The 11,593-nt window shown below is 47.3% G+C and overlaps 3 protein-coding genes across 3 annotated transcripts; 1 reads left to right on the top strand and 2 right to left on the bottom strand.

The window, feature by feature from the left end:
• Positions 1–202: 202 nt before the first annotated feature.
• Positions 203–1,883, top strand: UA08_01445 (hypothetical protein; the record flags this gene model as incomplete). The annotated part of the gene is made up of 4 exons (XM_020261110.1): positions 203–301; positions 634–984; positions 1,078–1,434; positions 1,524–1,883. The coding sequence occupies 4 exons, from the start codon at positions 203–205 to the stop codon at positions 1,881–1,883; spliced, it is 1,167 nt and encodes a 388-aa protein (XP_020122915.1).
• Positions 1,884–5,093: 3,210 nt separating this feature from the next.
• Positions 5,094–9,122, bottom strand: UA08_01446 (hypothetical protein; the record flags this gene model as incomplete). The annotated part of the gene is made up of 5 exons (XM_020261111.1): positions 5,094–5,320; positions 5,374–5,679; positions 5,744–7,683; positions 7,747–8,481; positions 8,530–9,122. The coding sequence occupies 5 exons, from the start codon at positions 9,120–9,122 to the stop codon at positions 5,094–5,096; spliced, it is 3,801 nt and encodes a 1,266-aa protein (XP_020122880.1).
• Positions 9,123–10,525: 1,403 nt separating this feature from the next.
• Positions 10,526–11,058, bottom strand: UA08_01447 (hypothetical protein; the record flags this gene model as incomplete). The annotated part of the gene is made up of 2 exons (XM_020261112.1): positions 10,526–10,919; positions 10,979–11,058. The coding sequence occupies 2 exons, from the start codon at positions 11,056–11,058 to the stop codon at positions 10,526–10,528; spliced, it is 474 nt and encodes a 157-aa protein (XP_020122914.1).
• Positions 11,059–11,593: the final 535 nt, after the last annotated feature.

The raw sequence follows: 11,593 nt of genomic DNA on the forward strand, positions 1-11,593 counted from the left end.
GGATTGTGCCCACTAGTGTGTGCAGCTGCCAGCCCAAAGCCCAACACGCCCCGGTACGACAAATCCAAGCTGACTGGCCTGCAACCTGATATCACACTTTTTCCCTCTAAATCCTTCGTTCCTCCTCCCCTGCTCCTCCTCTTTCGCTTTTGCCTCTCCACTCGTTGTGACTGCACCTTCGCACGTCAGCACCCTGGACTCAATGTCAAATCCTGGCGGACAGGGCATTCATCCACAACAGTCGTGGAACAGCGAGAAACCCGCTCCTCATCCGCCCCAACAGCAGCCAGAAGACAGTCACGTAAGTCCATCTGAATTACTTTTTTTTGAACCTCTTAGTCATTTGCTCTTTATATACTCTTCAGTCCTCCCCAGTGGTGGGACCCCCCTCATTCGTCATTTAGACTTTCTCTTCTACCTTTCTTCTCTCCATCCCTACGTTTTTCTTTTCCGTTTCTCTCACTATCTTTTCTTCCTCTCTGGCTGGGACCCCTTCTTTCGTCCACTACCCATACCTGTACCTGCCTTACCCACTCTAGCCTCCGCACATTCTTATGTTCCGAAGAAGATCTACCACCACAAGGCAACCGATTTACAACGCGTCACTAACTGCAGCACCCATCAATCTCATAGCGTCCTTCGTCGTCACGTCCTTCGTCAAACTACCCTCCGCCGCCACCACCACCGTCGAGTTATCCTCCTGCCCCTTTTACTCAGTCGCATCCTCCGGCTTCATATAACCAACAACCACCGTATCCTCAGGCACCTCCACAACCTCAACCACCATCTGGCATGGCTGCAGTTCACTCCCAAGTCCAGGGCTCTCAAGATCCCTACCACCGTTTGCCTCCTCCGCCCGCTCCTGCCCCGTACCAGCGACCAGATATGTATGCTCAACCGGGGCCTCCGCCTCAAGTAGTCTACCAAGCTGCCGCTCCCAGGCAGCGCACAGCGATAGCTTGCCGCTATTGTCGTCGTCGCAAGGTCAGATTCCTCATCCTCCTACGATGGTCTACAATTATGATTATCAAAATGTTTTTTCTATGTTTATTAACTTGTCGGGTTTGATGCGTACAGATTCGTTGCTCTGGCTTTGAAAGTTCTCCCGATGGACGCTGCACTAACTGTGTTCGGTTCAACCAAGAATGCATGTTTACGCCCGTTTCGTCTCAAGCACAAGCATTCGTCCCCGCTCATGCAGCCTATCCCCATTTGCGTAATCAGGGCCAAGGGCGAGGTCGTGGTTATCCTGGCGACGGAGTGGTCTTGTATGGAGCCCATGGTCAACCCCTACCGCCACAGCAACAAGCAGTCCCTGAATCAACTCTGCCTCCTCCACAGGGTGCCTACTATGCGCCTGGTTACGGCCGTCCTCCTCACATGGATGATCGAATTGCGCCTCCTCCAATGCCGCATCATATGTCCCACGATCAGGTAGGTTCTTGGAATATCACTTTCGCCCTTCATCCAAGTTTCCTCTTTGAGCATTAACCGCGTCTTAAATACTAACATACACTTATCAGCGTCAACAGAGCGGCCGACGCGGTTCAGGTGCGGGCTTCGAGTATCCCGAACCCATCAATCTAGCACCGGTTTCTACCGGTGCTTCAGCAGCTGCATATCCAGCAGCTCCATACTATCACGCACCCGGTCACGATAGACGTCCCTCTCCTCAGTCATATCCTTATGAACGAGGCTCTCATGGTCCGGGCTACCCACCGATGCCAGCTCATGCGACTCCACCTCCGGTAGCTTCGTCAGTGCCTCCGCGTGGACCGTTGAATGTTCGGGATATTCTAAACAATCCACCCGGTGAATCTCAGAATGGCGGTCGATCTAGCACAGATAGCGATATGCTCAATCAACTGAACCGAAAAGTCTAAATTCCAGTCTTCGACATGGTGAGAAGGGGAAGGCCGTGAATTCAAAGGGAAAAAGCAAAATAAAAATAAAAAATTACAACAAAGGAGATACGAACACAAAACCCCATGTAGGACAATGGGTGGCTTGAGAGTTTCATGCGATCTTTCGAATTAATTCTATGGGCTACACCTTTGTGCAGGCCGCATAGCATTGCCCTTTCTTTTCGAACAAGGAATAGGAGCTGTATTATCATTTTCATCATTATCATTCTTGTGCTCCAAACTTGCACTGCATTGCGCCAGTTATACAATTAATGAGGAGTCAGCTGCATGTGACAAAAGACACTTGCTCTACTTTGATATGAGGACTTGCTCTGGTGAAATGGCTGGGCAGTGGATGACTGGATCATTCAAAAGCTCTCCAAGAAGCTTCCATTCAGCACTTGTTTTCGTTCCTGCCAGGCGCAGGCACAGCAGCTCGTTCGCACATTTGATATGAATCCACGAAGACGATACGCAAAGCCGTTGGGAACTACATGACCTCGAATGTTTATTGATTAGCGACAATACAGAAATTGGGACGTATATGTCCAGTGCTAGGCGTTCCTATTTCTCGATGAAGCAGGCCTAACGTCGTATCCGACTTCGAATTACTTTTCTTTCAGTCTCTCTTTTACATTGCTTGTCGTTTGACTTCTTTTTTTTACCGACCATCGCAAGACCGAAGATTCATTTCTGATAAACTACCTGGGGCGACCCATTATTAAGTCTTCGATGACTTTCCCGTGTTTTGCGATTGGTGTTCTTCCATACGGGAGGTGGCGCTATTGTTTTGTTTCGGTCAATCTTTCTAGTAGAACTACTAGACTGGTGATACGTGTCCTTTTTGCACTGTGTGGGGAGATCATCGGAACGGGGCGGCACCTTACGTCTCTTTTTCAAAAAAATTTCGGGTGGCAGTTTGTTTCGAAGATAATGCATCTGTCGTACGGTGGCTCTTTTCGTGGTTCTTTGAGCGCTCGGGCGGTTCTTGTGACTTCAGCCTCGGTTTACTGGTCGTTTGGTGCTTTAAGGACCTTTATGCACGGGTACTAGTTATGGCATGGGTGGATCAAAAGTTGCGGAATTAGCGGCATTTTGCTGATTTACAGTTACTTTAGGCTTTTCCCATTTCGGCTTGGACTCGGATATTTCGTGGCCGACTTTCTGGCGGTCTACGATGATGGGTTTGCAAGTCGAATCATGGGACCGTCCTCTCTGTCGTGTTGCGTTTTGTCTGTGTTTGTTTTGTTGCTGTTGGTTTCTATTTCTGTCGTATCTCGATGTAATCCATGTGTTTGTTCTCTCTGTTCATTATTCTGGGTGGCTATCTGACTTTTACTCGATCTGCTGTTTTCGCGCGTCTAAACCTGAACATCTGCTTGTGTTTTGATATTTGTTCCTCAAAATCGTTTTAGAGATTTTTTACCCCTTGTTTGAGTGGATAACTGAGCACTTTTTCTGTATGCAATGGGCGGCTGTCTGATCAATAAATTATCGTTTCACCAAGTTTCACTTGTTACTTACAACTTAATACTTATCTTCACTTTTAGATATAGTGTCGACAGGACAAGTCAAGTGACTCCCATGTACTCCGCCAGACTAACTTGCATGCGTGCATGCAGTATGCATACGACATGGGGGAAAGAAAAAAGAGCAAAGTCAAAAAGAAGGAAATAAGTATTCCCCCGCGACTAATTGCCATTGAAATCAAAAACAGATCCGAGCAATGTAGGACAGGCGGACGTACAGTGAAGTTTGTACAACCGCCAGCGAGTCAAGTACACGTCCTATGTATGTAGGTTAGAGTACATATTTTTTTAGTGTTCCCAGAAAGCGGGCCGATCCGCACTTGATTAGATAGTTACTATTTTAGTACCCCCTCCAGTCTCCCTTCTCCGCGGATAGAGACGGAATCACTTTTTACCTCTTTCATAGTTACCTTGGATGTATTCGGTTTCCGCGAACTGTTTTTTTTTTCGATTCAGTTGCTTGCTCGACTTATTTATATGTAACCAACACTTTTTCCCGATCTTGCTAGGTACGTAGTTCATGTAACTAGTTACCTTCCTGAAAGTTTAGTTACATGAACCAGGCAGGTTATTCGTTCGGTACTTGCATACATAGCACGTACATACATACAATCCTGCAGTTATACTGCGGCCGGTCACCTTTCCGTTCCATTTCCTTTTTTAATATTTTTTTTACCCTCTTTTCTGCAATGTAAGTTAGTAATGACCTACCTAGGAATGAATCGTGCATGCAGTCTACTTTTGTCGATCTCCTAACATGCTTAGGTACTTCGTTGGACTTGTCCAGGTCAGGTCAGTTCAGGTTACGCTGTGAGTTTGTAATGATTAATCTGTCGCCGTACAGAGTACGTACGACACTGGACTAGTGCAGGCTAATGCAAGCCTGACGCAGAAGGGCTAATGTAGGTAGAACTTTGTTTTGTGATTATGGAGTGCTCGCCGGCCTTTTATTGTGCTCTCATATTTGTATACATCCGACTCAGCACTGGTTGAGAAAGACACATAATAGTAAACAGAAAGCATTCTAGGCTTAGTTTTCGACTTTTTCTCTCTCTCTCTCTCTCTTTTGAAGACTAAAGCAAGGAGGGTATAATTTTGCTTCTTACTAATGCCTTGGCCATGCGGTGGTATCGATAACTAAATTAGGGCTCGGGCCGCACGCGTTGTTACATTAACTACCTAGTCTGTCCGTCACTTTTTGTCACTACATGTAACTAATACTAATTACATGGATCGCAGTAAAGAATGACATATGTAATTTGGAAGGAAGTGAGAAATAAGCTAAATTTCAGAGAAAAGAGAGTAGAATCATACACAAAACAATCGTATGTAAGAAAGACTGAATTGCCAGATCAGACTAAATCAAAGATTTGTTTGCATAAAACGAGAGAAAGTAGTCACTTTGAAGGTGGTAGGTTTCGTAGTAAAAGAGAGAATAAAAATCAGGTGACGAACGACTAGATAGTGTTGCAAACTGATAATTATAAATGCACAGCTAAACGACGCAATGCAACAGCAATGAAAGGAATGACACGAAGCAAGATACAGTAAGGATATTTTGGACGAAAAAGAATATAAAACAAAAGGAGTGACAAGAATATAAGCGTACCTTTATATCAAATATGAAAATCAAAGGAGACGTAAAAAAGTATAACGTGCCTCAAGGTACGTTTTCCAGAATTTTGGTCATCTTCTTCGAGCGCACGGGATCCTCCACGACAAACCCGCGCCGTTTCAAGAATAGCTCCAGTGTCTCAACTACTTTGTGGAAAGACGATGCTGCGCCTCGCTCTTGACGGAATCGAACAAGACTTAGATTAGCATGGCGTTCATGTTCAAGGACAGTAAAGAACTCTGCAGAAAACTCTACAGGTCGTAGATCAAGGACTGCAAGTAATGATAAGCTTTTGCCATGAAAGTGTACAGGAAAGAAGACTTACAATTCATCTCAGAAACACGACCACGAATGACATTTTGTGCCCTGTCGAGGTGTACATCCTGCATTCCATATTCCTTCCATTCACGAAGGGTCTTGTAAATCTCCTTTCGAATTCTAGCTTTAGGTATATGAAATGCTATGACTCGTAATGCAGGCTTCACATGGAAAAATCGGGCGAACCAATTCTGGTTGGCTCCTGACGGTCGACGACTCCGGCGATTCGTGTACGGAATCGGAACATGGGAAAGGCCAGAATCATTTGAATCAACTTGTCTCAGCAAGTTATCTTGATTATGGCTCAGATCAGCTGTTCTCCATTAGTATTTGGACATTTTTTCCCCTTCCTTTACGTATGCATGGGATGGCATTACCTTTGAGACTGTCACTGTCCACTTTTTCCACCTTTTTCTTGCTGAATATTTTTAGGAAGCTTGTACGGGGTTTTTCTCCAGACGCCCTTCTCGAAGATTTTCTTTCTTCTGTCTCTACAGCTGGTCTTTCCGTGGTACTCACTGCAGGATCAGACTGTGACTTAGCAGTTGGAAAATTCACTTCCTGTTGATTTCCCTCCTGCGTATGTGACTTTTGTTTACCAAACCACGACCACTTCTTCTCTCCGCTTGATGGTTTTGCATTATTCTGGAGAGACGTGTCAGTGCTTTCTGAAATCGTCTCTAACACCATCGGAGATCGTAAGTTATATCGCAAGCTGGTCGCTACGGAGTCGCTGCTTGTTCGCTGTTCGACTGGTTTTCCTTGCTTGCGAATATGGATAACAGAGTCGGCTGAGCTATGGCGCGAGTTGGCTGTGGATTCAGGGGAATTTGAAATGCCATTTCGTTTCCTGATTGTCAAAGGCTTAATGTCTTGGATTGAAGGCAACGATGAATCTTTTGGGACCACACGGATAGTAGATTTGGCTTCCGTATGCAGAGATTCGCGTAGAGACGGCTCAGGTGTGGGCTTATGATCAACCCGTTGCAAGTCATAATCACTACAGGTGTCCAGCGGAGTAAATATTTCCTCAGAGATGGAAGGCAGATAACCCGTTTCCATACCAGGTTTCACAAGTGGTTCAGAGAGCGTACGCCTGCTCGAGCTGTCAACCGTGAAATCAGGTTTGACTTGGTTGCGCGCAATGTCTTGTTCAATTAGCCGATCAAGATGTGCTATGACTTCACCCAAATAGTCAGAAAGCCCAGCCGCTTCTGCCTTTATACAGTGCTCTATCAGTCTGCGGCGAGTCTCGGCGACCTCATTAACGGTGCACGATGCAGGTAAGTCAGCAACCTTCTTCGGTATATCACTGCTTTTCAACGCTTGGAACTTTTCCGCTGCCTCTTCGTGAATGGACATGGATGTAGCTGTTGTATCTGTGCTAACAGTGGTGTTCCCTGTAGATACTGAAGACCTGTTGAAGGCTTCCTCGCAAATTTGACTGAGTTCATGAGAAACTTTTCTTGCTTCTTCCCCCCAGAAGTTATCTCGGATCTTTCTGACAAACAGATCATGTTCTATACTTGCAACCACATCCGAAGTTCGAACAACAGCTGGAAGGGCTGGAAGGCTGGGGCTGCTCATTCGAGCGGCAGGCTGGTCTGCGGGATAAAAATTGGAGCTTTGATCGTGTACTAGCATGCGCGCTATCGAATTTTGAGATTTCGAACGATCTCCTGCGGATTTCGCTGAAGAACCACCTCCCGACTTGTTCCTTACATGACGAAAAGATACATTCCTCTTATAACCAGCCGTTGCACGATGTTGAGGAGCAGGACTATAACCATGACGAGAGGTAGCCAATGAGCTCTTTGAGTGAAATGACCGTTGCGCTTTCCTCTTCTTGTTCCACTGGATGATCTCAACAGAAGAACTGGGCATGATATCTGCCTTGGGAGGCGACGAGGGCGGAGCAGCAGCATCCAGCGGTACATCTTCAATAATTGCATCCTCCTGAGTGTTGTGAAGATTATCGTCTCGATGAATAGTAACACTTGCATAATGAACAGTAGAATTCGCTACTGGGGTTCTCGAAGCCCTGAAAGGATCATAGCTGCCAGAGGATTTGGGTTCTTTTCCGGCACTGCTACGCCGGGTGACCTCATTAAGTATAGAGAATTGAGACCGACGACGGACATGACCCTGCACTCGTCCATTCTTTGAGTGTTTTGCCATTGCTCTTGCCGCAGCGGCGGGTCGAGATATGTGATGATAATCGCTAGCTGAATATTCCAGAGGCTGCCCATGATAGTTCTCTAATTGTTCATCACGAAATCTAATCAGGGCATTGTAGAACATCTTCTCGTGATTTGGTCTGTTGCATTTGGCCATGTTAGTTACACACTTTACACACTTTCGGGGCCAAAATCACACTGACTCTTGAGAAAGAAGCCGCTCTATGAGACTCTCTGTGTTGGCACTATGCCAGAGGGTCTGGAGACTCCGAAGCAACTCCATATCGATATCCGCACGAGAAGTCACTGATGGACCGCAATCTTTGGCGGATAGGGCCGGTGGGGGTCCAAGTGGATGTTGAGACATTGCCTGGTGGAGTATCTCGTACTTCTTAAGAAGTGGATGGTTAAACATGCTTTGTATGCTGATGCGATCTTCTGGTCTTTTTTGCAGGATTCTCTGGATCAGGTCAGCTGCTTCTGCTGACAGCCAGTTTGGTATATGGTAGTTTCCTTTCTTCACCAAGAGCAGGGTATTTGTCAAATCACCCCCGTCAAATGGCAGAGAGCCGGTCAGTAAGGCAAATAAAATTATACCGCAGCTCCAAATATCTGCTTTATCTCCACGATACCTACGGCCGTAAATTATTTCCGGTGCAGCGTAGTGAGGGCTTCCACATGATGTATTCAGCCAATGCCCGGCCGGTTGTAGGGCAGCCATACCAAAATCCGCCAATTTGACATTATGGTTCGGATCCAAAAGTATATTCTCTGGCTTCAGATCTCGATGGCATATGTTGAATCTATGGCAGTACGAAAGTCCCGAGATGATTTGCCGAAAAAGTCGAACGGCTTCTTCTTCAGGAAGAGGGCCATGCGTCGATACGTAATCGAACAGCTCTCCTCCCTCAACGTATTCAAGTACAAGATAACTAACGCTATCAGCATCCAGAATGTAGCTCAGTTGTTCAGCGCTTGCCACTTACAGTTCACCACGATTTTCCCAGATGTCGTATAGATTGATGACATTGGGATGTTCAATGAGTTTCATGATCACCACTTCTCGCTCAATCCCAAATGGCATAGGCCTAGTAGCCTGGCTTTCCCCTGAAAGACAGGCATTCCTGTCCATTGCCGCTATACTTTCACTTTGAACCATGGCTGCCGACTTCTTCGACACAATTTTAATCGCAGCAGCCTGACCAGTTACCGCATGTTTTGCCAATCGCACTCGACCAGTAGCGCCTTTTCCCAAAGTTCTTCCTAGCTGCCATGGGCCTACATGCGTCTTGCGTTTCCCTTTTCCTGAAGCTGTAGATGTGGTAGATATCGCCGAGTTTCTATTGGAAGTCGCTGGTGAGTCAGTAGCCACGGACAGCCGCGCGATATCACTGATGGCGAGCGGCGAGCTTTGCGTTATCTGCGGTTGTGCAGATTCAATTGACTTTAGCTGCTCATGCTCTGGGACGGCGCCTTCGATGCGCGATGTCATAACCGTAGGGCCATGATTCACTCTAGCTGCAGCGTCAGTCAGAGGCTGTCGACTCTGTGCTGAACGCGAATTTCCCGCGATTTCCATGGTGTTTCTATCCTCCCAGTTGCGCTCTCCTCACTTGCAAAAAGAAAGCGCATTAGTTTTCTTCCCCTCGTCCCGGGCTGTCAAATTGTTGTTCCAACGGCCGAGTGCGCGCTGACGTCGAGGGACCCTCAGAGAATAAGGCACAGGGCCTCGCTCGTCTAGACCGATGAATGTTTTCTCGATGTCGTAGAATCACTGCTGTCCAGGACAAGGATCAAGACGGGGAGTATAAAAAGCTGTGGTAGATTCAAACTCTGTACGTACAAGAAATCAGAAGAAGGGAAAAAAGAAGTGTGTGGTAACATCAAAAAGTCAATGAGTGTGCATGGCATGAAACGAGTGTTGAGAAAAGAAAGGAATGAATGGCAGTAGACAGTCTCACAGTGTGCTGCTCTAGGTGGTCTAGTGAGAAAGAAAGAACAGACTTCAGAGATGCTCCTGGGCCATGAATGAAGTCTGTGGTGTGGTTTGTTTACGCCACGGCCATTCCAGAGGCCTGGAAGGAATGTGCGTGCCCAGGCAGGCGCACCACACTAACCGCCAGCAACAGACAAGCAAATGTTTCTTTCTTCTAAATTGCCGCCTTTGCTCTCCCTGTGTTATTGTTAATGTTATTATTATGATTATTGTCTTCTAGGCTGGATCATCTTTAATCATGAGTTTAACGTATGGCAGGTTATCTAGTATTGCGTCCCAGGATACTAGACGATAATGGTCCCAGGGGGCGGTGGAGTATACCAGCACAGTCGCCCTCATTCCAAGTCGATGTCATCAAATCACAAAGTGTCGATCTTCTCAATTGTGCTAGCGTAGTTGGATTGGCCCATTGGTCGAGATCCGTGAGAACATTCCGGCTGAGCCATGATCCTTCCCGAGGCCGAAGAGTACATAGATGCTTCCACAAAGCAAGAAAGGTTGCCGACGAGGACAGAGCTTTCTGCGAGACTGTAGCTATTTGCTATTTGTTATTTGTTATTTCACGCCGCAGTCGGAAGGCCGGCTATCGTCACTGCCTGGTGGTAGACTGGTGTGCGTTCCACGATGCATTCCTATCCCTTCCTGGCGGCACGCAATTTGGGATAAAGTCACGAGGTAATCCCAGGTTTCCCAGCTCAACACGAGTGCTGACAAAAGCTGGCGGTATTATTCTCGGCCATTGGGAAGTTATAGGGGCTGGTAGACATGACGAGGCTGGTTGTCGAGTTGTGTCGTCGTGTTGTATTGGAATTGCCTAATGCGGTATAGACAGTGCTCTTGCACGTGGGTGCATGTGACTTGGAGGTTTGTTTTTACTGTAACTTAGTAGCTTGTCCAGGAGCAATTGGCATTCATTTAGTTCGGATATGAATATGGATATGTACACCACCCAGATATGCTGCACAACCTCGTCGTTAGCTAAACTATTACCAATGGCTCTCAGTAATCTCGGCGTCCTCGACATCCACCCCGTCCACAAACCATCTGCCCTCTCCGTTTCCATTGGGCCCCAGGACAAGATCATTCCCTGACATCTGGCGCTTACGCATCTTTCCCGTTTCGTAGTCAAACGTCCAATCTTCCAAACCATAGCACCTCTTCCATTTCATTCCATCACTAGAGTCCTGGTATTCATACCAGAACTGCACTGCAATGCGGTTGTCAGTGAACGCAAAGAGCTCCTTGCGAAGGCGGTAGGATTTCTCCTTCTCCCATTTCTTTGCTAGAAAGGCCTTGACCGCATCTGTGCCCTGGAGAAAGCTGTCCCGGTTACGCCAGATTGTGTCCGGGGTATATGCCACCGACACTCGTTCGGGATCCCTGAATCACGCATTAGCTTGTGAAGCAAATGCTGGCTGGGTGGTTATCAGGGCATTTACTGGGTATTCCACAGGTTTTGAGCGGCCTTGACCTTCTTACGTGCCGATTCCTCTGTGAAGGGCGGTTTGATGTCAGCCATGATTCGATGAAGAAGAACTTATCAGCGGGATGGCTGATCAAATGAGATAACCGCCCAGCAGCGTGCGTCACCAACGAGTTAGTGAGTTTTATTCCACAAACAGAAGATCCGATCACGTAATCGCCCGGGCGCGTTCCCATTGGCTGCCGCATCCGGTATAATGCATGATGGGATGTCACGTGCCTACGCGTCACGGGCACAGGCAGCGAGGGGCAAACGTGGTGCCCCGCCCGAAATCGCACGCAAAAAAAACCGATCCACCGCGTTTCTCGCCATTTCGACGGGATTCGCCCAGCTGGGTGCCTGCTCCCGAGGTACCCTTGGCCAGCGCTGGATTTGTCAGGGAGACACGGTCTAGGGCAACCAGATTACTGAGATAGGTTGGGATTAGTCACATCGACGTTCTGGCTCGGCTCGGGACCAGCTACCGACGTTCCTCTCCCGACACGAACGCTTCAGGCTTCATGGACGACAGCCTGCTCTCGATCGCGCTCAAGTTGCATGATGCAGTCAAGAGAGTAGAAGAACATGCGCA

Source organism: Talaromyces atroroseus (assembly GCF_001907595.1).
Source record: "Talaromyces atroroseus strain IBT 11181 chromosome Unknown scaffold_1, whole genome shotgun sequence".
Classification (NCBI taxonomy): Eukaryota; Fungi; Ascomycota; class Eurotiomycetes; order Eurotiales; family Trichocomaceae; genus Talaromyces; species Talaromyces atroroseus.